General features: G+C 45.2%; 1 protein-coding gene across 4 annotated transcripts in view; it reads right to left on the bottom strand.

Moving 5' to 3' along the window:
* Positions 1–27,881, bottom strand: part of TNS2 (tensin 2) — a 590,960-nt gene that overhangs the window by 133,741 nt on the left and 429,338 nt on the right. For all 4 annotated transcript variants that reach the window (XM_069653619.1, XM_069653621.1, XM_069653620.1 and 1 more), the window contains 5 exons: positions 23,620–23,749; positions 21,757–21,822; positions 20,263–20,379; positions 15,639–17,180; positions 1,379–1,544 (listed from right to left, as the gene is read on the bottom strand). In XM_069653619.1, the coding sequence (XP_069509720.1) occupies positions 1,379–1,544; positions 15,639–17,180; positions 20,263–20,379; positions 21,757–21,822; positions 23,620–23,749 (2,021 nt within the window). The remainder of the gene's footprint in view (positions 1–1,378; positions 1,545–15,638; positions 17,181–20,262; positions 20,380–21,756; positions 21,823–23,619; positions 23,750–27,881) is intronic.

A 27,881-nucleotide genomic window follows, 5' to 3' on the forward strand; every position in this document is an offset into this window, starting at 1 on the left:
ACCTCGCTGAACTTTTCAACCTGTCCTTCGACCTGCTTGCTTTCCCTCTGTTTTCAAAACAGCCACAGCCATTCCTCTCCTAAAAAAGCAATGGGCTGACCCGAACCTACTGGCTAATGCTTGCCCTGTGTCTCTCCTTCCACGCTACTCTAAAGTGCTCAAAAGTGTTGTGTTCAACAGTCTTACCAATTTCTTAGGCATCCATAACCTCAAGACACACTACAAGCAGGTTTCTGCTTATGTCACTCCACAGAAACTGCTCTCATGAACATGTCCAACTTCATCGCCTCTGCTAAGCACTCCAACCTATCCTCTATCTCAATTGTCCTTGACCTGTCTGCTGCCTTTGATACTGTCGATCAATCCGATCTCCTTACTACTCTCTTCCTCTGCCTATCCAGTTCCCTGACCTGACACTCTCCCCTATTATTCTTCAGCTAGAAACCTCACATCATCTATGACCCTTCTCACACCTTCTCTATTTTCATCTCCAAAACTGGAACAGCAGCTCTCCCCAACCTCCTAAATAGGAGAATCAGGCTTCTCTTTCCTTTCACCACCACCAAGCATCTCTTAACCAACTCCAGTCTCCCCAACTACGCTTTCTCTCCTCTCGAGAAGATCATTAACTTCGCTACCAGGATGCTCTTTGAACTCCCTCACTTTACACCTAATTCCTTGTACTGTCATCAGGCTGGATGACTGATGATGCAAAACTGAGCCAGATTTAAATTTCTTCTCGTGGTTCAGAAATCTATCCCTGGTAAGGCACCACTGTATCTATCCTCTTCTATCCAATTCTACAAGCCTTCTCGTAATCTCTGGTCTGCGTTCCTCAACTGCCCTTGTGGCTCCTCGCCCTTCTTGTGCTTCCTCTCACTTTCGCTCTTTCTCCCTTCTTGCTCCACTTGCATAGAATTCTCTTCCCCTGGACATCCGAGAAACAGTCCACATGGATTTGTTCAAAACCAAACTAAAGCTTTCCTCCTCACTTCAGAGTTACCCTCTTAACCTACCTCTAATCTACCTGCTAGCAAACATGTTTCCCTCGCCTCCAACCTGCCTCTGCCCCTCACTTTCTCTGCCTCCACTTTACCCATCATGGCCACTTCCTGAGCACAACTGGCCATACCGCCTACCTGCATTTAAAAGTGTACAATGTTGGATGTCCTTAATCTATGTATGTCCACTTATGTATTGTTCCCAGTGACTGTTCCATTTACTCCCCTCCACAATCTGGTCAGAATGTCCCTCAAACTCACCCCATTGTAATAAGCTCATTGCTTCCTGTCAAATCTGATTTATCTATTGTACTTTTGGGATGAAAAGAGCACTGTTTCTACCGTGTATAAAAAAATAAAAAAATAAATGGACATACCTGGGCGTGGCCTTCACTGGACTGCTGGTGTGCACAGGTGTGGGTGGGCCAGACACGTCACTGGGTGGGGTGCAGACTGTCCGTCCCTCTCGGTGATGGCAGTTAACTGAACCCTGAGGAAGCGAGGCATCTCTCCAGGTAACTGCTTCTCCACAATTCCGGGATTCTACAAGGATGACAAAAAGAATACTCAAAAAGTACTCCTCAGAAATACAGCCAGGAGAAGGCTGTGATAACTGATTTCGGGTAACATTCAGAATCTCCAACCAGATAAAAATGCAGCACCCCAACTAACTCTGGGATGATCAGAGCATGAGCACATGTCTCCTGTCACTGTGTTGCAATTAGCTCTCAGAGTTCAAATGCGTAGGTTTGACATGCAAGGCATCCAGTACAGACAAATGTCCTACCAAGCCAACATGCTGCCAGTGCCCTCCAACATGTATTCAAGAGCAGATTTCACTCACACTATATTCAGTCCCCAAGACAATCCCACCAGTATAGGTGGGTGCTCAATCTCAGTTCTGAACCGTCGCCTCCGGAACTCAATTAGACAAATAATCCAACAAACGGTTCGAGGAACTGTGTAAAAGCTAAATATTTTAAACCAATCTGACGTCTCCTGCCACAGCAACCCCACCTCACATCCTGCAATGGTAATGCAGCAATAATCATCGGCCAGCCGCAATTTAAACTGGAAATCGAATGTACGTATACAGTGCTTATTTATTCAGAATTATGTAGCTAAAATTCAACGACAAATGAATTAAGTACGGTAGACCAAACGTCAGTTGTCAATTCATGGATTTCCCAAATTTCTGCACCCATTTTTTGTTTATGCAGTAAAGTACATTATCGGCAACATGGGTGTAATTTTCTATGGAATCAATTTAAAGGGAAATCCAAGCTACACTTTTTTCTTTAAATAAAGAAAGTTCATATTTATTGATGCATGGGATATCTAAAATACAAACAAAGCTGTTACAGCTCTATTGTATTCATGTTCAGATTTGCTACTAAAATTAGGATATAATCTCATAACAAGATATGATGAGCCATCTATTGGCCACAATGATTATTCGTTAAACACCAAATTCCACACTGCAAAACTAAAGGAGAAGAATTATATGAAACACACAAAACAACTTAACGGGAATCGTCTCTACACTAGTACCAACTGACCCTGTACTGATTCCAGCTCCATTAAATGGTTATTTTGGAATACAAGAGGATATAACTCTTTTCTTAATTATGCGGAAGGTATAGCTCTTATTGGTTCTAGTCATGTCTTCCTATTACAAGAAACATGGCAGTAAAGGACTTTATGATCGATGGCTATACAGTTATTAATCACCATGCAATTAAAGGACCATGTGGGAGACCAATGGGTGGCTTAGCTATAGGAGTACAGTCATTCCTATCGATCAACCCTTATTGTTTGGAATTTAATTCCCAGTATGTACTGTCTGTTGTATTGCATTTTTCTCCACTTTTGAAAGACATATTGATTATCAATGTATAGTCACCTCCTGGTGATGAAAACATTAATGAAATTGTATTGGCGATTGATAACATAATTAACACGTGGCATACGGATTATAACGAATTAGTCCATATAAATTCCACTGGGAACACGATTACCTGGAGCAATAAAAACGTGTATAAATTGAATCGATTCATCCTGGATAATAACACTTGGTTATTCTCCTGGCTCCAGAATAATCATTGGAATTTTAATAAGTTGATGATGACTTTAAAAACGCATCTTAAATTAAATTGGGTACAAGGAAGTGGTACAAATATACACCGGAGATGCTTTGATAGAAAGATCATGTTAACTAAGAGGCATTATCGAAGACAATGCAGAGTTATTGATAAATATTTTGCACTTAGTAGTGATGCAAAGCAGCAGCTCAAAACACTGGCTTTATTTCATAGCCCAGGTCCCTTCAACTTATATTGACTCCTATTGACCTACCAGTTACTTTTGAAAGGCTTTGATACTGAAGATATCTTGATTATTTTAGCTTCAATTAATAGCACTTGATGTCATGAATCACCGACTCTGACCCTTTTGAACTTCATGGTCCTTGATGCATCGCAACATTAGGTCAGAGATCCCCCCAATGTTGCCGACCGCAAGGAAGCTCGACTCTCTAGCGTTCACGCATGACGTGCTGCCTCCTAGAAAATAGGCATGCCCCCGCGGCTCTGCGCATCTCAACGCTACTATTTCCGAGTTGTCAGCAAGTGCTAACGTTTTCTTCCCCTTCCTTCTGTGCCCACTCCCGTTCTTACCGACCCTTCCTTCCTGGTAATTCTTGAACAGCCCTTTGCATCTGCTGGGTCCGTTCCTCTCCCATCCCGGACTCCTGTCTTGTACTTCGGTACGCGCTGGATTTCTCGCGTGTCGCGGCATTGGACTTCCTGCTCCATTCCTTCCTGGATTCTGCTGCCCCCGTCCTCCTTCCTGGATACTGAACTCTACCTGCTTTCTGAGGCAGACGGCGATCCTAACACTGGAACCCAACGATACTCGCCCTTACCTGTATAAGTCCCGGACAGTCAGGAAGAAGGAGGGAGCCCCAAAAAAGACATTGACCAAAGACAAACAGGTGAGAAAAAAGGCAGAGTATGACACTTGAGCTCCGGCCCCCAGCATGATTGCTAACAAAATTTTGAAGTATAACCCCAACTTTTGGGCACCAGTACTTGAAAAACTATTTAAACGGTGGTCAGGCAAAATGTTGAAAATAAAATGTAGAATGACAATAATGTCGAAAAATAAATGTAGAAAAAAAAGTCGAATTCCCTTTTTTTTATTATATATTTATTTTGGGGTCCAGGAATAAAAAAAAAATAGGTAAAACAAAGAAAAAAGAAAAAAAGAGGGGTTGGGGGGGGGGGGAACCCCCCGATTTTGAATAAAAAACATCATAAAATAAAATTCGACATTTTTTTTTTCTGCATTTATTTTTCGACATTTTGACTTTCTACATTTTGTCTTTCTACATCATCACTATAAACCTATTTAAACGTATACTAAGAGATGGCAATATCCCAACTAGCTGGCAGAAATCCATCATGGTGCCAGTCTTTAAAGTTGGAGACCACACTAAAACTGACAACTATAGATTATTGCCCAAGGTTGATGCTAGCCAAAACGTTTTTGCTGCTTTGCTCTTAAGAAAATTAAACAAATGGATCTGTGATACTGAGATTCTGCCTCAGTTTCAGACTGGCTTCTGTCGAAGCCAGTCTGACAGAAGCCAGTCTGAAACTGACTACTGTCTACTCGGACTAATATTAGCGTATGCAATACTTTTATTGCTGCCACTAAACAGGAAAAGCAGGATCGGTTTATATGTCTGTTTTATACATTTTAGCAAAGCATTTTGACACAGTTGTAGGCCGTATCTTGAGGAAAAACTTAGAAAATGGGGAATTATCCTATTTTACTACATTTTATCATTTGAATATACTCTTATACTACTGGTAGAATTAAGGTTAATAGTGCAGGTGCACTTACTGCTGACATTCTTACTAATACAGGTGTTAAGCAGGGGTGAGTATTATCCCCAACTTTATTTATTTATTTATTTATTTATTCGCATTTGTTTAGCGCACAGGCAGCCCAATGGGCATCGTGGCGCTTGTTACAGAAAATGAAGATGACTTGTTTTACATACATTGAAGTCATTACTTAGTTGCAAGAGAAGAAAACAGAAGATATGCAGATGACTAGTTGTACATACATTGAAATAATTTCTTAGTTGCAAGAGAAGAGAAATATCTACAGGAGAGGAAGAGGAGGGAGGAGGGGAGGAGGAGAGAGTAAACAACATGAGGAGAGGGAGTTAGTTAAACAAGGTGGTTTTCAGCTTTTTTCAGAAGGCAGAGAGAGAGGTTTCTGCTCTCAGTGTGCTAGGTAGTGCGTTCCATAGCTTAGGGGCAATGTAGAGGAAACTTATTCCACCTGCTCTAGCTCGATTGATGCGTGGGACCTTAAGTTGGTTGGAGTGGCATTGCCTAGTTGGTCTGGAGGAGAGAGACTTGGTTAGCGTATCAGACAGGTATGATGGTGCAGACAGGTTGATACATTTGTGTGCGGTGGTAAGTATTTTGAATGTAATGCGCTCTTTGACCGGAAGCCAGTGTGCTGCCTTTCTAGCTTGCGCGATGTGGTCCCTTTTAGGTATATTGAGGGCTGCTCTTAGAGCATTATTCTGTGTGGTTTCAAGTTTATTGAGATTGGAGTTGCCAGCCAATAGCGCATTACAATAATCTAGTTGGCTCCAATGGTGGCTCTGGCGATAGAAAGGCAATTATCTTTGGTTAGGAACGGTTTGATGGCATTAATGAGTTTGGTGCTCAGGGCGGAGGCTGAAACAATGGAGTTTACTTGTTTGTCCATAGAAAGAGAGGCGTCGATGTGGACTCCTAATGTTTTTACAGAAGGTAGAACTGAGATGACACAATTGTCAATGCAGAAATTGGTGTAGAGTGGGTCGAGGTTAGTGAGAGTGGATTTTTGCCCCAGGATGAGAATTTCAGTCTTGTCTCCGTTGAGACATAGGCCGTTAGTGGCCATCCATGCTTGGATGGTGGCGTATATGTTCTGGAGGGTGGCTGCGTCCTGATGGTATAGTCCTGTGAGCGGGAGGAGTACTTGGGTATCGTCCGCGTAGTTGGTGTATGCGATCCCAAGTGCGTCCAGTTTGTCAAAGAGTGGCTTGGTAAACAGATTATAGAGGGTAGGAGCCGTGCATGAGCCCTGAGGGACTCCATGCCTGATGGTCGTAGGCTCTGCATTAGCTATATTAGAGAACACTTTCATTACTCTTCCTTCGAGGAAGGAGGTGACCCAGTTTGTGGCTTGTTTGGAGAAATGTGCGGCCTGCGTGAGATGGTTCGTAAGGATGGCATGATCGACTAAATCAAAAGCCGCCGAGAGGTCTAGAAGGAGCTGAAGGGCCGGCTTGCCTTTGTCTAGAATTAGAGTAATTTGGTTCTTCAGATCTAGTAGAGCGGTTTCAGTGCCATGACCTTTGCGGAATCCAGACTGCCTTTTACCTAGGATAGAGTTGTTTTCAAGGTAGAACTGTATCTGCATGTGGGCTGCTTTATCTAGGATTTTCAAAAGAAATGGGACCGTAGTAATGGGCCGGTAGTTGTTAGGTTGGGTAGGATCAAGGGTAGGTTTCTTTAAGAGCAGACGCACCCATGCCTCTTTAAGGCTGTCGGGGACTAAGCCCGTCTTGAATGAGGCGTTAATGAATGCTGTGATGATCGGTGTGAGGGGTGCCGCACACTCTTTAATGATGTTGGGGGGTCATATATCGCCTTTGCATTGAGATGGTTTGAGCTGCTTGAGGATGTGGAGAGCATCTGCTTCGGTGATTGGAGAAAAATTGAATTGTGGGGTGTTCTTGCCTTTAGTGGTATTGGCGGGGTGGGTCTGTTGGGGGGGCAGAGCCTTAAAGTGTTCTGCTCTTTTGTTTTGACGAAGGTCTATTTTATTTAGCATTGCTGTTTGGATGCTGTTACACCAGTCTTCGTCCTTAACAATCTCATCTGTACAGATAGGGGGGACCGTAAGCTCTTTAAAGATGGTGAAAAGCTCTTTTGAGTGGCAGTTAGCTTCCAGGATACGTTTATTGTAGGTTTCTGACTTGGCTTTAAATATGGCACTTTTGTATTTTTTAGAAATGCAGAGAAAGTCTACTTTGGTGGCATCACAGGGGTTGGCCTGCCATGTTTTGAGGGCTTGGCGCTTACATTGGCGTAGATTTAATAGGTCCCTGTGAACCATGAGTTGGAATGAAACGATTTTTTTTCTTTTTTGTTTTCAAGAGGAGCTGCGGAGTTGATGGCATGGGTGAGAGTGTCTTTAAAGATATCTGCTAGAAAGTTGGGGTCAGAGGAGAAAGGAGGTGCTAGGCATGGGTTGTTGAGAAAGGGACGTATATTGTCTGCTGTAAGTTTTTTGGCACTTCTGGCTAACTTGGCCGGTGCGGATATACGTGGTTTGGAGTATACGGATATGGGAATGCAGAATTGAAGGCAGTTGTGATCGGACCATGGGAGGGATGTGTTGGAGTTGAGGGTGGAGCCACAGTTGTGATCTGCCACCCAATCTAAGATACGGCCTTTATTATGGGTCGGGGCAGTAACTATCTGTGTGAATCCTAGATCTGTGAGGTTTCTGGCGAGAGTGGTAGCTGCTTTGTCACGTTTATCATTGTATCCAAGGTTTAGGTCTCCTAGAAGCAGAGTTCTGGAAGTTTGTTTGATGTTTTTACCAAGGAGATGGTTGACTATGCCTGTGAAGTTATTGACAGGGCCTGGGGGTCTATATATGACATGAATGTTAACTGTATCTTTAGGGGAGAGGGTGAGTTTGGCTGAGAGGATGTCAGTAGTGTCTTCCCCGGTAGTGGGAGTCTGTCTTAGTGCTAGGGAGTCTTTGAACATAAGTGCGACCCCACCTCCCGTTTTGGCTATTCTGTCCTGTCTTAAGATAGAGTAACCTGGCGGTACAGCTATGCTGATAGTAGGGCCAGAAGCGGAATGCAACCAAGTTTCTGTTATGGCTAACATATCTAGGTCTTGGCTGGTAATAGTATCATTGACTTCTAGAGCGTGGGCGTTGAGTGAGCGAACATTAGTAGCGCACATTTAAGGTGTTGGAGCGTTTTAGATTGTAGTGGCTTGAGGTCGGTGGTTGGAGTAGGCTTATTGGTAGTATGCATAGGCTTGTTGGACATGTGAAGTATGGGAGGAGTGGGCGTCGGAGCCTTGTTAAGGGGCTTGTAGGTGGTGGTGTAAGGCGGGCGGCAGGTTTTTGCGTGCGTGCGTGAGCCTAGGCGTGAGTTCCTGATTGTTACCTGCATGGGTGTGGAGGGGAGTGCTAAAGGCAGTGTGCGTGTTCTGAGTCTGCGCTGCCTAGGTATGGTCTCAGGCATTTTGGGGGGAGTAGTGTGTGTGGTGGAGTGCCTAAGTTCCATGATATGGCTGTTGGGTTGCCCTTTGGGCACGAAATAGGCAATACTACCAGTAAGTACGATGTAGATTAAACCTAAGAGGACGTATAGTGTGTGTGTGGTGTGCATATTGAGATAGGGCGGTGAGAGCTGGGATGCTATAGGGGTTGGACAACACGATAGCACAGAGGTCTCTAGGCGACCATAGGGCACAACACAATAGTACAGTGGTCTCTAAGCGACCATGGGGCACAACACAATGGCACAGTGGTCTCTAAGCGACCATAGGGCACAACACAATGGCACAGTGGTCTCTAAGCGACCATAGGGCACAACACAATGGCACAGTGGTCTCTAAACGACCATAGGGCACAGCACAATGGCACAGTGGTCTCTAAGCGACCATAGGGCACAACACAATAGCATAGGGTCTCTAAGCGACCATAGGGCACAACACAATGGCACAGTGGTCTCTAAGCGACCATATGGCACAACACAATAGCATAGGGTCTCTAAGCGACCATAGGGCACAACACAATGGCACAGTGGTCTCTAAGCGACCATAGGGCACAACACAATAGCATAGAGGTCTCTAAGCGACCATAGGGCACAACACAATGGCACAGTGGTCTCTAAGCGACCATAGGGCACAACACAATAGAATAGGGTCTCTACGCGACCATAGGGCACAACACAATAGCATAGGGTCTCTAAGCGACCATAGGGCACAACACAATGGCACAGTGGTCTCTAAGCGACCATAGGGCACAACACAATAGCATAGGCTCTCTACGCAACCATAGGGCACAACACAATAGCATAGGGTCTCTAAGCGACCATAGGGCACAACACAATAGCATAGGGTCTCTAAGCGACCATAGGGCACAACACAATGGCACAGTGGTCTCTAAGCGACCATAGGGCACAACACAATGGCACAGTGGTCTCTACGTGACCATAGGGCACAACACAATGCCACAGTGGTCTCTACGCGACCATAAGGCACAACAATGTTACATAGTAGTTTCGGGCGACCTGGATTTGAGTATTGCAGAGGTGCCAGAGAGTAGCAGTTTGTAAATGCATACACTAGGGGACACATAGATTTGAGTATTTGCCATGAGGCAGTGAAGCCAGAGGACTCACTGTATATACTGAATGCGGCAATTAGAGGCACATATGGAAGCTAGACAGGAGGTGTGTGTCTATCAATATTGCGGTTTGTTGGGAGGCATTAAACAGGGAATGTGCACAATAGCGGGAGGTGCAAGGATCCTGCGTGCTATTGGCAGTGTCTAACGAACGGACTATGCATATGGTGATAAAGAGTCTTACTGTAGCGAGGCAGGGAGACCGCCTCTGCGAGGTAGATCGGCGTCGGCGTGTGCAGACTGAATCATCCAGTGTGTTCCACCATGATAACTGTGGCTTATGCAACGGGCATAGATTATAGGCGAACGGCGAGGAAGGCTGCGGACAGGCTGAAGACAGGACTCAGCCTTAGTTCTTGGGGCCTTCGTGCTTGTGGGCCGGCTAAACGCCTGCCGACTCCCGATTGGTGTAAAGAGGGAGGCTCAAGCCAATCGTGGTGCGGCAGTGAGGGGTTGGGCAGGGAGAGCTGCAGTAGATCGGCGGTCGGCCATGTTGGATTGTGCAAACCTCGTGGTTTGCAATGGCGATGTGGAAAGTGAACAGCATAAACAGCTGTTGAGCTCCGATGGGGGCTACACAAAGCAATGTAGCATGATGTGCAGAATTATGCTGCAGGATTATGCTCATAAGAGCACAAATGCCAGACGATGCTGCCAAGGTGCAGCAAGCCCAGGGGCTTACCCAAATAGGTAGTAGATGATCCGGGCCCACTGGTGTGGGTGGGCACTGCTCCTGCAGTGTGAAGGGAGCTCCTGCTCCTCCAGGTGGATGGTGGACGGCTGCACAGGCTGAAGACAGGACTTTCTACAATGTATATGTAGCAGATATGGATCAATCTATTAAAAAAGTCAGTAACTTTCCGCCAAAGATTGGGATCACCCCAGTGCCATGGATCAGCTATGCTGATGATACTATTATTATGGATTGTACCCCTATCACTTAACGCTTTATCTGAATATGCCCATAACAATCATCTTCAAATAAATTGCTTAAAAACCAAAGTAGTAACATTTGGACATAACAGAAGAACAGTTAACTCTGCTTGGTAAAGTCAAACTGGAGGTAGTCTATATGTATGACTATTTAGAGTCCCTATTAAAAATAATCACTGCAAGGATTTTTATTGCACCAATGTATGTTTAAAGGTGTTGAAAAAATGTGTCCTTCTTAAGAGTATTATGCATAAGAAAGGTGGCAACAACATCGAGGGCCTCATAAATGTTTACACTAGCAGTATTATTCCTAGTTTCACGAATGGACTTCTGACCATACCAGAAAGTAATTTAGATGGGATTGTGAACTTAGAAGCAAAGATTATGCGCACTATTTTAAATGTCCCTCAGACAGTCCCGGTGACTGTGCTTCATATGGAACTTGGTATAACATCTATTAGAAACATACGTTTGATTAAAAAATTCACTTTATACCTTAGCATCATCTTAACTTCAATGGATGAAAAAGAATCGATATTTGGACTCATGGCGGAACAATATAACAAAAATAGTAATAATCCATTCTTGGTTAACTTGAAAGAATCTGTGGAGGACTATCTGAAGCTTCTTAATTTAGATTTGGGGGAGGTATTAATCAATCCCAACCGAATGTATCTCATTAAGAAGAAGGCTAAATAGTATGATGACTGTATGAACATTGAATGCTTATCTAAACGCATCATGTACAAGCAATATAGTACACAGGTTTTCACACTGGCTGTTCCTCGTGCATATCTTATGAAAATGTGTGACAAAGAAGTTAGAAGATTAAATGATCTATTTACGCTTTAGTGTTTTACCAACTCTTGAGCATACAGGCCGTTGGACTCGGATTCCAAGACAGGAAAGGCTTTGCCGTCTATGTGGCTTAAACATGTTAACTTCCAGACACATTCTTACTCAATGTACACAACAACAGAGGGAGTATGCTGAAGGCTATAACAAGGTTGTATCTAGATACATATTGATGAGCATCAGTTCTGGGCTTCAATTTTTTCGGCTGAATCAGTTGCTATGTCAGGTGCTGTCTACTATGTTTGGAAGAACGCTAATTCCCGAATAATTTCCCAGAACCCGAATTCATTGAAGTGTATGATATGAATGAAGTTTTTTTAAAGCATATTAAAAATGTATAATTTTATCTGCATTTTTACTTTGCATAATGTAGTTAGGTGTATTTAGATGTGTTGTTTTATCCCCCATTTCTGATCCTATGACTTCTATTGATGATTATATTGGTGATATTTATATTTCCAGTTATTTTAATGTTACTTCTATAAAAATTACGAATTATTTATCTAACCTACTTCAATTGCATATGATTTTTAAATTATAAGAAATGTAACTTATTGCTTTCCATTCATTGCTTGTAATGGAATGTAAAGGAATATATCTGCACATCATTTTCTTTTAACATTGTGTAAAGGTTTGTACAAACCACAATCACAAATAAATAAATGAATGAAAAAAATAAAATACAAACCAAGCTGGGAAGCGAAGGAGTTTACATGGGATGCACTCAGTAAATTTCAGGTATTTTATGATGCACTATATCGCCCAAAGGCTTCAGAGCGCACACATAACAATCACAACAATATTGACAGACTGAAACCCTGATGGAGTAGAATACAGTGAGATTAACAGAAGGTTAATCTGAGTGTAGATTGAAACAATGGGTCTTAATTCCCCTTTTAAATTCAAGGATGGAGTTGGCCAGCCTTAGCTGTGTAGGAAGCTTGTTCCATACAAGTGGAGCCTGAACATCGAAAATGGTGCCGGCAAAACTGGCAAGCTTAAATCTGGGCTGTGCAAGATTGGTTGGGTCATAAGAGCGCAGCACACATCCTGTTCTACTAGAGGAGGAAAGCCGATTGGACAAATATAGTGGCACCTCAGCATTACGACATTTATATGTCAATGAAAGAATCTTATGTGTGATGCAGTGTTTTATAGGCAACCAGTGCAGTTTTCGTCAGGTGTCGGAGACGTGGTCTCTAAGAGTAAGGTTGAACACAGCTCTGACAGCATTATTCTGAGTAACTTGCAGCATTGAGATATTTTCTTTTGCGGTTACAGCCAGAAGACTATTACCATGGTCCAAGCATGAGTTGACTAGAGCTGCAGCAAGCAATGATCTTTTTTGTAGAGAAATAACATGGTTGAATATGATTCAGACGTTTAGAAATGTAATTAGATGAAGCTTTAACCTGAGTGACTTGGGGCTTCATAGACATATGAGCATCCGATGTGATGCCTAATGTCTTAACCGATTTTGCAACTTTGATATTATTATCAGCTGTGCTAAAACATTCATATTCGGGACCAATTTTTTGATTTTATTACTTAAGGCAATGATCAAGAGTTCATTTTTCTAGGCATTAAGAGCCAATGAGTTGATAGGCTTACTAGTCATTTGGTCAAAAATAAATGGTCGAATGACCATTTGATCGATGTAAAATGGTCGGAAAAAAAAAGGTCGAATTTTTATTTTTATTTTTTTATTTATGGGGGGGTTCCCCCCCAAACCCCCTTTTCTTTATTAAAAAATATTTTTTAAGCAAGCAAACTAAAAAAAAAATAAAAAATATATAAATAAATAAATAAATTCAACCTTTTTTTCCGACCATTTGGATTCGATCAAATGGTCATTCGACCAATTATTTTCCACCAATTATTTTCGACCAAATGACCGGACACCGAGTTGATAGCCATTCAAGCCTGAATGGTCTGATGAACAGAGTTGATGGAATTAGCATCCCTGGAGTAACATCCTGATAATTCCATTATAACCTGGGTGTCATTGGCGTAGTTGGTAAATTGGACACCCATGTTTTCCAGATGTGCAAAAAGGGGCATAGTGTATACATTAAACAAGGTGGGCGAGATACATAAACCTTGAGGTACCCCGCATGTGACAAGGGCGGGGGTGGAACTAGCATTGTCTAGAGCCACTCTTGCATATCTGGGACCGAGAAAGGATGCAATCCACTGTGCTGCAAGATGGGAACAGTGCAGCTGGTCCACTAGTCTAGTGACCCTAGAATGAGCTATCAGGTCGAACGCGGAAGATAAGTCAAGCAGCATCAAGAGTACTAGCTTTTCTCTGCCCACAATACTTGAAATGCTTGACCTGAGGTCAAGTAATGCAGTTTTGGTGCAGTGTTTTGACTTGAACCCAGATTGTCTTGGGTTAAAGAGATGGTTGGTTTCTAAGAAATCCTGTAATTGCAAATAAGCAACATGGCCAAGAATCTTTTGAATAAATGGTACATTAGTGATTGGTCAAATGTTTTGGGGATTGAGAGGATCAAGGGTACTCTTTTTCAAAAATGGAGTTATAATGCCTCCTTGAGAATTGATGGTACATTTGCTTCCTCAAAGGACAGATTGACATGGTGGGTCGCCCATGGCATCAGGGTGTCAATGCATGGTTTGAAAAGGCTGGAAGGGCAACAATCACTGGGACAAAACATGGGTTTTGTGCTAGAAACAATATTAGTGTGTAGCATAGATTGCTTGGGTGGGTAGTGGGAGCATGGCTGGGGAAAGCTCTGGGAGGGGAGAAGAAAAGTAGGGTTGCGTGGAGGGATCATTGATTGACAAGATGTTCTTTGAAAGTCCATCCTGAAGAGAAGGTTGGGCGGGGGAGTCAGGTCTGAGTTACTAACTTGTTGTAGAGTCTGGGTACATAGCAAGAAAAGGCTCCTTTCCTTGTTTTTTTTATCCCTCGTTCATGTCTTTGTTTCCCGTATTGCTAGGTTGTCATTTCTGGTGGTTTGTCAGCCTCCAAAAATGATCAGTTTCACAACCAGGTAAAGTGTTTTTTGGTTGTGACCGCCTTGCAAGTGATATTTTGAAATTGATTTGTGCCTGAAGGGTAAGCCAATGCAGCTCCATGAGGATATGATTGATGTGGTTGCGTGTTCTTTGTCCTGTGATGAGGTGTGTTTCAGAAAGGGGTCAAGGTGACATCTGGGACTCCTGCAAAGTTATCTCAGGGTGGGAGATAACTATGGCTTGGACGAGAATTTTGAAACAGTGTGGGATGAAAGTGTTGACTTTGTGGAGGAGCACGGACTGCAGTGTTCTTGGCAATGTGTGTTTTAAATGACAGGTCACCATTAATGGTAAAACTGAGAGATTTTGCAATGGGTGAGAGCTGAGTTGTGACTCCAAGCTTCCTTTTTGTTATGCAAGATTGTGTGCAGTATCTTTTGGAAGACTACAGCAATCTTGACCTCCTGGCAATAGGAACCCAACCTTTGGTAGGCTGAGCAACCAGGCTTATCTCAAGAGGGGTCAATGTGTGCTTGTATATATTGTGCAAATGCATATTGGGGATGTGTTGGAAAAGGCTTCTGTGCATTGTTTGTGTGACTTGCCATCTATTTACATTTTTCACGCGCCTAGACAGACTTGTGTACATGCGCGTTATAAATGTCATATCATATCATATCATGTGTTACTCTACAAAGCCAATTGCGAACTGTGTGGCTTTTTACCATTTTGTCACAGAGTGTGCTGTAAAATGCACAGTTTTAACCCATTATTTTAAAACATTTCTTGGAGGGACAGAGGGAGAGCCCCCTAAACTCCCCTTCATCCCCTGAACGCTGCTTTGCTGGTGGTTATAGGTCAAAGGTTCGAATGAAAAGGATCGAATGACAAAAGGGTCGAGTCAAAAGGACCCAAAAAAAGGGTCGGATTTTATTATTTCTTTTTTTTGGATGGGGGCCCCCTGCCAAAACCCCGTTTTTGGTGTAAAAACCACTTTTTTTTACCTATACGAAATCCCCCAAAAAAAGATACATTTAAAAAAAAAAAAATGACCCTTTGGTTTTCGGTCCTTTTCACTCGACCCTTTTGTCATTCGATCCTTTTCAGTCGATCCTTTGACCGGACACCTTTGCTGGTTAGGGCTTCCACGTTATACTCGGTTGCTCGTGCATACTCCTGGGGAGCATTTGTGCCACTCCAATAGAAAAATAAAACAGACAGTACTGCCCAGGTGCACTGCAATACTTATGGAACTGGAATGCACACTTCTCATTGTTGTACTATACTAGCAGATATGCTCCTTGTTTACCAATTTCCTGCAAAATAACTCAGTTGCAAGGAAACCAGTATACTCACCGTGCGGCAGTGTCATTGCCAATCGGGCCTGCTGCTGGAAGGACGAAGGGTAGCTCTCGTCGTTCTCCCCTTGCTGAGTTTCATAGCTGAACTTTCGTGAGGATGGGTGAGGGACTCCCACCGGGGACACTGGGGATGGCGAAGGAGAGTATTGCTCTGACTGACAAGATCGCATCTCAGGTTGAGGAAGGAACGGAGGGTGGGAGTTGACTCTGCTGTATTCTGTGCTGCTGCAGTAGGTTGGCTGTGGGCACTGGGAGGTCAAGTAACTGTAAGGTCCATGAGCAGGAGTTGAAGAAGGGTATCCAGGGCTATAACGCCCATCGGAAAACCTGCTGAAGTGGTGAGGCTCAAGATGGGTCTTTGGGTGGGGTTGGTATGCGTGGCAAAAGTGTATTGGCATCTTCGTATGAGAGGGATCAAAATCATGGTGTCCACGGGTATGTTGGCCATAAACAGGCCCAGGCATAATTAGTGATCCTGGTTGAGGTGGGTGCCCTGCTCTCGAGAGTTGGTGCAGAACAGAGGAACTCGTGTTATTGAGAGACCACATCTCTGGAGGTGGAGGCATGGCTTCACGGTCCAAACGCAAGCCATAAAAGGTGGCAGCTGAGAGGCTTATCTCGTCATGAGCTACCTTTTCCTGGCAGTCCTGGCACGGACACACTGGTTGCAGCTTTGGGGGCTCCAAGTTTCGAAGAGGATGTCCATCCATGAACACCAATTCTCTGTAGTTGGAGGGCTTGTAAGCTGGCCCAGGATGCTCCCGCAGGCTAGTCCGCCTTGGGGGACTCTGAGGACGCAGCTCGCTGCCCAAGTGGTACTGTTGCGATGAGGTTCCCTCAGATTGTGACCGATACACTCTCCTCTTATCTAAGTTGGTGTAGCCCTCACTAGCCTGCAGTTGGGCATAGTCTTCATGGTGAAGTGGGGGATGATGATCTGGGTGAAATCCATTGACTCCATTATTGCCATAGGGTGCTCTCCTTCCTTCCAGTGTTCCGTCCGACATACCACAAGTGCTGTTCGGATCCCTCTCGGGACTGTGCGCACACCGTGGGTCGAGGCAGCTCTGCGAATGGTACCCCATCCTACAGGAGCAGTGACGAGTGAGAATTGCTCTCTTCCCGGAATAGCCACCCATCATTCCAAAGTGACTCATCTCCGCAAGTTCATCATCTAGAATGGCCGTCTCCCTCTCCTTCAGGCTGCGGTGACTGCCTTCTTCCCTCGGGGGGGATGTGTCTGGGTGTAGCTGGGCATCCTGCCTAGGTCGGACTCCGCACCCCCCAAGAAGCCGGTCAAGCTCTTCTTTCTCGGCTGGTGTGGGCAACGTCTTGTTCTGGGGTGCTGGATCTTCTAGCCTTTCTGTCACAGTTGAGGAGTGGCCAGAGTCGCTGCTGATCGACATGAAGCGGTGGTTCGGCTCTGAGCCCGCTGTGCTGCCAGGGCTGCTTGGGCTGGGGGGCACGCTCAGGCTCCGTTTCTTTCTCACCTTGGCGTATAAACTGCCATCAATGGGGCCACGGGTGTGGGCCAGATCTGAAAAGCAAGCGGCACACAAGAGGCTTGTGTTACTACACAAAGTTTGGTTATTGCTTAGAAACAGGTACATGTTTTGCAATAAGTAAAGGAGAGGCACTCAGGTATTGGCATTATGGAGATCCCTGCTAACAGCTTCTGCCGACCATAGCCAGTGGATGCGACAAGTGTCTACAAATGAAAACTTTAAAAACCTTGTAACGTTCTACACTAAAATTGGAAGTGCACAACCATTCAAGCACTTTGTATAAAACATTTTGCAGATTTCAATATTTAGAGAAGCAACAATAATATATATTTTTTATAGTGGGACCAAAATCTACAGTTGGGCATCCCGTGTTTGCTTAGAATACAAGAAAGAGACGCAATCTGAGAACTCTCAGTACAAACTGGGGATGGCGAGCAATGTGTTTGCAGTACACTTGCACCCCTCCCTTGAATGAAAACAAGTATGCACAGACCTCGGAAATGCAGGTGCTGTTCAGCTCTGATGTCTGCTCCTACTACGTCTAGACAAATATTCCAATGTGTGTCTCAAACTGTCCTGGTAATTAGGAGATCTGCCACCCCTCCCGCTTTGCATGCGGAATCCTGAGGAGAAGCAAACACTTAGGGCTCAGCCAAGCCTGGCTCCAGAGGATTAGCAGGTGTCAGTGATGTGCGTCTCTACGTGCACGTGGGAAGCGGGCACACCTGGAGGGAGGAATGCAGGTATGCACACACTGATCTCACGCTACGGCAGAGCTCTCAAATTTACCCATGTCATCAAGTCCTGTGTTTTTTTACTTGGTATTCTGGGAATTGTAGTTTTGTCTTTCCGTTTGAATATGTAGGACCTCACGTCCCAGAATTCTCAGAACAAAACTCGACTAGATGACTTTCGCATACATTGTATGGGGAAACTTGAGAGCTCTAGTAATGTGACCAGTTTACGAACCAAAAACGGGGTCTATTATTTCTCTGCCCTCCTCACCTTTGCACAAATCCTTGCTTTTATTCACCTCCTGTCACCCCCTTTCTTCATTAAACAGTTTCTTCCCTTCTATTACATCCCATGACTTCCCCATTCTCTTTCGTCTATTCCTCTACCTTTTGAACCATCTGACCTTCAGTACAAGACGCTTACAGTCCCACCAGGGCCCAGCAAGGCTGGGCGCTTCAAACGTTATGGTCTACAGCTTCCATCAGCCCCAGCCAGCGTGTTGCGGCATGCTGGGATGCTGTAGTCCAGAGCACCCGTCGGAGGCCCCTCAGTCCCGCTGTCTCTCCCTCAGACCAGGATTTCCCTGCCACTGTACCCGACCTGCATTCACCCTACCCCAGGGAGGTGCGCCGATCTAGCTCCAGATTAAAAGGCTATTCTTAAAAGTGGGACATTTGCCTCTCATGCTGGGGCTTGTTGGGAAAAGGGGACATGGTATGAAAAGCTGGGACTTCCCTCCTCCCTAAAACCAAGACTTCTGGTCACCTTCGTTTAGGGCCTTGGTGAGCTGCTGCCTCATTAAACTTGGGAATAAAAGGCTGCCTGCAGGGGTTAATCAGGTTTTCATATCCTTAACCTCCTTTGTGAAGGTCATACCCACCGTGAAATCCCCTGAGCCAATGGCTGGATAGGTAGTCAAGCGGCGTGTACCTTTATTTTATTTATTTTTTGTGGATTTGTAAGGCGCTTATACATCCAGAAATTGTGTTTCAAATTGCCTTGGCCCCGGGTATGAAATCTGGGCGGGGGTGTAAGCACTGCTTAATTTGAGGGGGTGTTTGCCATGGCTCAGCCCTGGCACTTTTTGTCTCACACTCAGTTCAACTGTGATGTGGCATTTTGGCAACTTTATTATTTTAACTGTCAGTCACCTAAGACGCACCTATACATTCAGAGCAAAACGGTGGCAATGATTGTGTTTAAGACACATGTAAACATTTGACTCATAAACAATTGACTCAGATCACGGCACAACAAGAATGTTATGTTATGTTGATTGGAATTTCTAAATCACACATATGCCATAGCCAGTACATTCAGCAACCCCAATGAGCCAGTGGGGCCTGCAGCTTTAACCCCTGACCCATTGGCAATGAGGGAAGGTGGCAACACTGAGCGGGAATCCACCCGTCATGGATGTGCTTGAAAATATTTAAGCCCTGGCACTTATTATCCTCAAATTTAGCAGTGGGTGTACGGCATTTAAAGCAAGCAGGGCCTCTCAGCAATTGGTCTGCAGAAGGAAGTCATCTTCTCAAGCTCCTCGCGCTGGGACACGGGTCTTCCCAACAGCCGGCCACTGCTCTCCATCGGCCACAGCTGGAAGCATTAAGTATTCTAATTCTGTCCTTGTGTTGTTTGTGAATTACATTCGTCCATGCTGCGCTCTCTATCGAAGTAAATATACTTTCTGATTTACCATCAGGGTGTCTGTCATTATTTTAATCTTTCCTAGACTGCACCTTATTAAATCCCAAGAGGAAGGGGCCAGCAGTGAATCCTGGGGCGTCTTCCATAGCAGAAGCAGCACTTTAGATGATCCCTAATTCAATGCCAAACGCCCTAACAAAGGACGTGCGTAAGACGGAGTCACCTGGCGATAGTGTAGACATTGCACAGTAGATACTTAGCTGCAGAAATATACAAGCAAGTGTGAACACATGCCCCAGCGATGCCCAAGGTTGGTGCCCCCATCGCAGTAATTCCCAGTGGCACGTTTCAGGTATTCCAATGACTGGGCCCCTGCCCATAAATTCAAGGTGGCACCTTCCAATCGATCCTCAGAGATCTGGGGCGACACCTTGAAGGTTGTGCTTGGAGTGCACCCCTCCCACTGCCCCCAGCGAGATCCCTTTCATGTTATTCTCCTATGAGGCATTTCCCCAAGGAACCCAGTACTGTCTGCCAGCCTATCCTTGCATGGCAAACCCTTCCCAGTGGTCCCCAGGGACGCCTTCAGGTTGTGGCTTGACTGCTCTCTTACTGCCCCTGAGCAGTGTCCCCCACTACCTTTAGATGGTGCCAACTACCTGGGCTCAGCAGTGGTACCTTCCAAGTTGCTCTCAGTCTATGCCCCCTGCCAGTGATCCGAGGTAGTACCTTCCAAGCTGTCCTCATGGCGGAGATTGAAATGTTCATATGAGTCATACCGCACCATGGGGTCTGTGATATTATAATCCACCGTCACATCCGGGTCATTGCGGAAGGTATCCCTGCCTTTCCAAAAGAAAGAGAACACGCGTCAGTCACAAAAGCAAGCAGGATAAGGGCGCCAGAAGGACTGTTAGGGGGGTGGGGTTCAAGTACTGAAAGCAGTAGAGGAAAAAAGGGGTGAGTGAGGAGGGGAGAAAAAGGAAGAAAGTGACGAACATAAAGTAAGAGGTGAGGGTGACATGGCGAACCAAGCCCACAGATTGTCAGAGGAGAAAACAAAGGGAGAATGTAAAGAACAACGAGGAAATACAGTGAATGGGAGGAGCAGGAGGAACTACACAGACAGAGGAGAAGGAGGACTTGTAGAAAGATGGGCATACTTTTTGACACACAAAATAAATTATGGCAACTTTAAACTGAGAGAAGGATTGATATTTCCCTGGAAGCAAGCTTTGACCAAGGAATTCGGGCGCAACTCAAGCTGAGGAGCATGGGATGCGTTGCTCTGAGGAGCAAAGGTCAAGCTCAGACTGAGGGAGAGAAGCCTGGAGTGTGGATGTCTGACAGTGGAGCTCTGGCTGGGGACGTGCAAAAGAGTCTGACTGAGTACTGAGGCCTTATCCAGGCGCTGGGTCAGGCCATTCTGATAGGAGAGAAGAGCAGAGGTGCTGTGCTGGAGTCCTGGGTGGCTTTGAGGGACAGTCAATGTGTGTGTGTGGCTAGTCAGGGGTGTAGTCTACATTCTGGTCAGTGGATCCTGTGGTATGAGTGACTGAGACTGGCAGATACGTTATACTTATGCTCAAATTGGGTGCGGTGTACTGATGATTTCACTGGAGGATGTCTTATTCCGGGGCACCTAGGTGGCGGGTGCTGTATACTGAGGCTTGAATGTATGGGTTCTGTAAGCACAGCTATGATCTACGGGTGTTGTATTGGGAGGCTCTGATTAGTGGATGCTGTATGCTGAGGTAAATTGGGATTCACCTATTAGCTGGTTGTGTATTTCCAGGTCATTGGTGGATGCTTTATACTGCATTCTTGATTGGTGGGTGCTATGCTCTAAGGTGTAAGTTACAGGATGCTTTCACCTGCATCTTTGATCATTGTGTGTCTTAATCTGAGGCGCTGATTGGTGGGTGCTGAGGCTTCTGTTAGCAGATGCTGTATACAAAGGTCTTCATTGGTGAGCATTGCACACTAAGGCAACTAATGAACACATGGTTTCACTGGAGGGTGCTACATGCAAAGGTCCCACGTGTAGATGCTGCGCTTAGAGGCTTGATGGTGGACGCTGAATTGGGGGGGTGATGCGAGTGCAAGCTCAGATTGGTCAATGCTTCAAACTAAAACTGTAAAGGATAGACTCATCTGAGGCTCCCCTTGATGGGTGCAGCCTATTAAATAATCAACAAAAGTGACATCATGCTTTAAATTTACCTTTCATCTTTTCTGGTCCTGAGGAGAAGATGAACTCCACTGCGGCATCAGATGGAAAGCGGTCGTCTGAGGAGAGAAGCGAATGACGTGAAGGGTCTTGCACCTAACACACTATGGCGGGCCTTCCAATCACAAAGATGCATTTGATTCCGTAACACCATTCCAACACTCAGTAGCTGCCATGTTAGAACACGACGGGCCAGAAGATTATCGACAGCATGGGCACGTGCCATGTGTAGCGTCGGAATGCCCAAGAATCTAAAATGTGTGTGTGTGTTTGACAAGACAGAAGCATGGTCTACAAACTGCCAACTGATGTCAGAGGTGGCTAGTCATGAGGCACCCACCACAAACCACCTTTCTTCTAGGGGTATACAGTAATAGAATTGCGGCAAAAATGTCGCCTTTACAAAAAATCGCGGCTAAAATGATGGGGTTTGACCGGGTAAAGGTGTACCCCATTATACCATTTAAGGAGAGCGGGGGTTGCGGGGATGTCCCCAGCTCCCCTTAAATGGTATAATGGGTTTGGGGATTGCGGGGGTGTCCCCCGCATCCTTTACATGTATTGCGGCGGCAAAACAACAGCCTTTTTGCTGCAATTTTTTTGTGTAAACGGCCATTTTTGACACGATTTTAACAGATGGAACCCTTCTAGGAGTCTGGAAAGGAAAGTTATGGAAAGAGAAGAGGGAGGAGAAAGAGTGTGGCCCTCTAATTAGATACAATAGAGTCAAATGCATTGACAAATTGGGGAACAGTGAGGGGACCTAACGCTCTTTGAAACACTCAACACATTTTTTTGAAGGTCAGGAAGCTCATCTCCATGGCAGGAGTCCATAAAATCCAAGCAATGTAGTGAACTTCATCAAACTGGATGTCTAGGCAGGGAGTGATGTCTACCCTCTGAAACCTTATTTTGAGACTGGCCAGCTGCACACCACAGCACAGTGGCAGGAAGGCGAGAGTGCATCTCCGCTCAGTGGCTACATTGTGTGGCACAGGGAAGATGGACAGGTCCTTAGTACACGTCATCAGGACGGAGAGACAACTCAGCCCTGCTCCATAAGAGAGAGAGAGAGAAAGAGAGAGAGAGAGAGGGAGAGAGAGAGAGAGAGAGAGAGAGTATTTGTGTGTGTCTCTTTCAAGCACAAGCTGCACGGTTACTCAGCACACATTTTTAGGAAGGAGTGATAGCCCAGGTCTGCCCGGGGACTGCAGTGTTTGAAATCCACACCTCAGTTAAGTGTCAGTAGGCGAGATAATGCGACAGTGCTCACAGGCTGCGGTGTGTGGAACCCACCACCTGCACAGATACACGTTTCCAGCAAAGAGATAGAACTCAGCTCTGCTCCGTGCCCTGTCTAGAAGAGGTACTGGGAGCTGGGGCTCTGCTGGTAAAGTACAGCCAGCCCTCTCACTCTGCAGAAAGGCATGAGCCGGGGCGTGCCAGGTGTGGGGAGGTATATATTTACAGGAAAGCAGCAATGCTATGTTCTAAATAGGTAGGTGAGCTCAGCATCCTAAAGGTATTTCTTGCCTCCAATGTAAATAAGAAAGTGCCCTGCACAGCTTTTGCGCTAACCACAAGGCAAGCATGCACCTGTCGGAATCTGTTGAGAACCGAGCAGAGTGTCTGCCCTGTCTTATTATCATTATCCCATAATCTGAGCACTTTCTGCCAAGAAGGGCCCATCAATTTGACTTTCCCGGGTGGGCCCGAGTAGAGGTGAATGAGGTAATGCCACTAGTGACGACATATACTCCAAATGACACTGCGCGGCGGCAGCTCGCACAGGCACAGTGCGCACACATTCAGTGCTAGGTGTATTGAATGTTCTGTGCACATGCGCACACGCTCACCATTCCAGGCTTCATCCAGGTCCTCCTTGGACAGCCACAGCTGCGAGCTGTGGACGGTGCAAGTGTGGAACTGCGTCCGGAACACCACATCCCGGTCCTGACCAGCGCTCTGCTTGTGGTAGCACTTCACCTAAAAGTGGAAAGGGAGGACAGCTAGGGTTAAATTCCTGTGGAAAGCCACTCTCCTGTCTCGTCCTGACACTTGAATGCACAGGGCAAGTTCCCATGACTGAGAGGGAACTCAGCTTAGATACCCAAGTGGAGCCCTCATCATACCCATGGCAGTCACCATCCGAGGAAAGCAACCCACCAGAGATGGTGCACCCCACAGTTAACCCACTGCAGAGGACATACCCTCAGAGGCACACGCACATTTTACTCCACCACAGCAACTACATCACAATCGCCGCTCTCCTGCTGGGAATCGCGAATAAACACTTTCATGCACACGCATTTAGCCTGACGTTACAGCAAGTGCACACACACACACACACACGCGCCCACACACGCCTTTGAAATGCCCTTTGCCACAAACATTCAACCTGTATAAGTATTTTTCTATCGCATTATCACACCTTAAAGATCTTCAAACCCACAACTTGTGCTTTGCTTAATCCCGCTCTATGGTCGGTGCACGTGCATCTGGAAACGTCTTGTAAGATTCCTTAAAAGAAAAAAGGGAGTGTTCAAAGAATGGCCTTTAATGGCAGCACCATGCAGTGCTAGCTGGGTCATCACCCCGGAAACAATCTTCATATCCTTTTCCTATAAGTGGTCAGTAATTTATATTGCTTGTAGTCTATCTGTTATATGGTAACAAATAGAACCCCTTTACAAGGAGGACGGCATCAAAGTTGGAGTTGTTTTCAGTAAACTCCTGCGCGTCATTTGCCCAACTGTGGCCACTGTCTTGAACTTGAGTCAGCAGAGTACTGCTTTTCAGATCTCGGTGCAGAGTTGCACATCGAAGCTGCGTGCATCTCTTGCAAAGGGATACTGCCAATGTGGTTGGCCACAGCGGCTTCCCTTGGTGGAGTGTGCTGCGGCTGTGCCCTGCAACGGCCTTCCTTTCTTGACGATAGACACAAGTTCTCATTTTTCTAACAAGCCACCTTTTCAGACATATTCTCAGGGTTCGAAATTGAGGGGAGCTGGGAGCTATTTAGCTCCTACTTATAGTCTAGAAGAGCCTGGTTGCCTTAAAACCAACAGCTACAAGGAGCTCTGTTGGCTCCTCAGACCAACTGAGGCTGAACAAACAACTACGTGAATTTAACTCATTTGCGACAATCTATAAATAAACATTAGGACACATCCCTATGACATTTAAAGCATGAGGGGTCATAAATAACGGATACAATTACATGTTTGCATTTTATGTGGAAGTTAGATTTGCGAAACGCCATGTACTAGCTCCTCGTTCCCCCAGTGGTAGCTCCTGGTGACCCGTTACTGCTGGATACCCAAGAGCTGCTTACAGCTCCTGCTTATCCAATCCTAATTTCGAGCCACGTATTGCGGTAATGGCCTGACTGACAACTGAATCGAGATGCCTAGTCTTTCTGAATTCTATTGCGCACTGCATATACAATCCTAGTGTCCTCCAGACATCTAACACAGACTCCTTTCTGATGGACGATGTTCATTTTGTAAGAATTTCGGGGAAGCAACAATTTACTGCAAGATTACCTTACAGATATGTGATGGATGTGGCCTTCAAAAAGCCTTTCGTTTTAGAAAACAGCAAATGTATGTTATACTGATAATGTAGGCATGTTAGCTGTACATGAACGTGCTGACGTGATGGGCGCTCTGATTTGCAGATTTCAATATAGATAATTAATGGCACTTGTATGCATCAGTTGAACTGGTCCTCCCCTATTGCCTATGTCTGGTTAAGACCACACTCCTTTCTCAAACTGGAGCGGCCTTTCTGGTTGGAGGGAATGTGTTAAGGAGATTTGTCAACAGCCTTCTGGTGAGGAACGTAAAACTGTGTCACCTAAGGCCAAGACAGGGTTTACAACCAAAGAAACAGTAAAGGCGTAGGTACAGCAGAACAGTCAGGCCTCACTGGAGGGAGGGGTCAGGCTGGTAATGAAGTATTGTTGTTCTCAAAAGTTACCCCTAGGCAATAAACCACACTGGTCTACTGACCAATATACACTTCATTATACATAGAAAATATACAATGCTAAATTTAACACACATTAAGACCCCGGTGGGGGAGGGGGGAGTAGGACGCGTCCCAGCTATGCAGGGAGGTCGGAATGTTGGCTTCACTTCATGGTAATTTAAGTTGAATGCCGTTTCTTAACTTATAAAAAGAAACGATTACCACCCCTGGGAGGATAGCTCATGGGCAACACGTTTGTCTTGGAAGCCAGACAACGCATAGCAGGACAGGTTCAAATCCTGGTCCCACGCTTAGAAAGTGGTCTCCGGTATTAAGCGTGTTATAAAAAGAACAATTATAATCATAAGTAGTCATCCATGTCTGGCCTGCAACTAATGCCCCCACCCATCGGGGTTTATTCCTTAAGTAAGACAGAGTGTATGTATAAAAACAGTAAAGAGCCTTTGATGGTCCTACAGACACCTAAACTACCCACAACTTGGCAATAGGCTCAATACATATAGGACTAGGGGTTGGGAAATGAAGGTATCTTAGACAACTGTACAGATGGATTCACAGACTCGTGATCAGGACCCACATTTCCAACACATGAATGGACCAAAGTAATTCCCCCATCCTCTAGCACATATTAAAATGAATATTAAAAATGTAGACGCTAAACACTTAGCCAACATGCCCATCGGGCCACCAAAATTTAGTAAACATTTAGTCTTATAATACTTGACCTACAAGGCCTAGAATGTGCATACAAAAGTAACAAGCAGTGATACACAATGACCTTTCATAAGGCAGGAGTGTAATGCAGTGATTTAAAAATACAGTCTGTTACTCCAAGGACCCAAGGGGGATCCAGGAAAAAGGTCAGTGTTGAGGTATGTACCCTTAAAAGTCACTTTGTGGGAGAGTGGGAAAAAGCACCCTGCAAGGATTAAAGGGACAAATCCAATAGGCTGAGCCATGATTATGGGGAGAAATCTGGTAAGTCTCTGTTCTACATCCCAGGGACAAAACAGCCAAGGTCCAGCCAGAATGCCAGTTCTTAAGTAATGGGTCTCCTTCCATTCTGCTCATTCTTTTTCTGTAGCGGTCAATCCTCCATAGATTTCTTCTTCATGGGACGGATTCTCGCGTCATTGGATGATATGTCTGTCTGTGGGTGTGCTGCTTTCTCGTGGTGATTGACTGCATGTTAGATGTGGCCTTTCAATATCAGGCCCCATACTTATTTTTTCCAGGGTCCCTAACATCAAGTCACCCTACAAGATCTTGCAAGTATAGGGCATGTTGTTCTCCCGTGGTCCCGTCTTTCTGATCACCAAACAAGATCTTGAAAGTATAGGATATTTGTGTCCATGTATGTCTGCATCTTGCATTGGAACACCCGCTATCCTCAGCCGTGAGTGGCTATGCAGTATGAGTCCTGTTGAGATGTGTTGGTTCACTGTGGTGTGACTGCACACAGTTCTTCAATATGTGTAACCCTTCTAAACCAATTTAGATGCTGCCTTCTTTCCATGAAGTAAGGTACTGGCCAAGCCCTGGGGTTGTGTTCCATTTTCTCCTGTCTCTTATGTCTGACAACGTTGTCCAATGGATGCTCATAAGTTTCAGGAAGAAGCCCCTTCAGTAAGTGCAGGGTCAGTGACTTTCTCCTTAGCGCGGTCAATAGGATCCCATCTGGTTTGGTGGGCACTTTTATAAAGGCTGGCTCTCAGGGAATTCTATTTTTCCATTGTTGGAGCTAATGGGCCGGCGGCACTTCATGCCTAGATGTGTTTGCCCTTCTCTAAAGCCTCCTAGTTGCTAAAAAAACTATTAGCAATATGTCTCTGCAAAGATCTGCTCCATTTTGATGCTACCTGCATTTGCTGCCCTCTGCGGCGAAAAATGAATGTACAGAGAGCCGAAGGTAGAGTCAATCTGTGTCATTATAAAAGTTTGATGTTGTTAGCATGTTTACAACTCTACTCTTTCTCTCATTGGCCCCCACAGTTCCTGTCATCTGGGGTTTCTCCTTCTCAGTGGTTTGGATGAACTTTGACTCAAGGTGCTAGAGTTCTCTGTCGATTCACTTTCTCAATGTACATTAGGAATTTTGATGAAAAGTTCCGACATACAACTGTGC

The sequence above is a fragment of the Ambystoma mexicanum genome, chromosome 3q (genome assembly GCF_040938575.1).
Source record: "Ambystoma mexicanum isolate Mex_15411 chromosome 3q, UKY_AmexF1_1, whole genome shotgun sequence".
NCBI classification, from domain to species: domain Eukaryota; kingdom Metazoa; phylum Chordata; class Amphibia; order Caudata; family Ambystomatidae; genus Ambystoma; species Ambystoma mexicanum.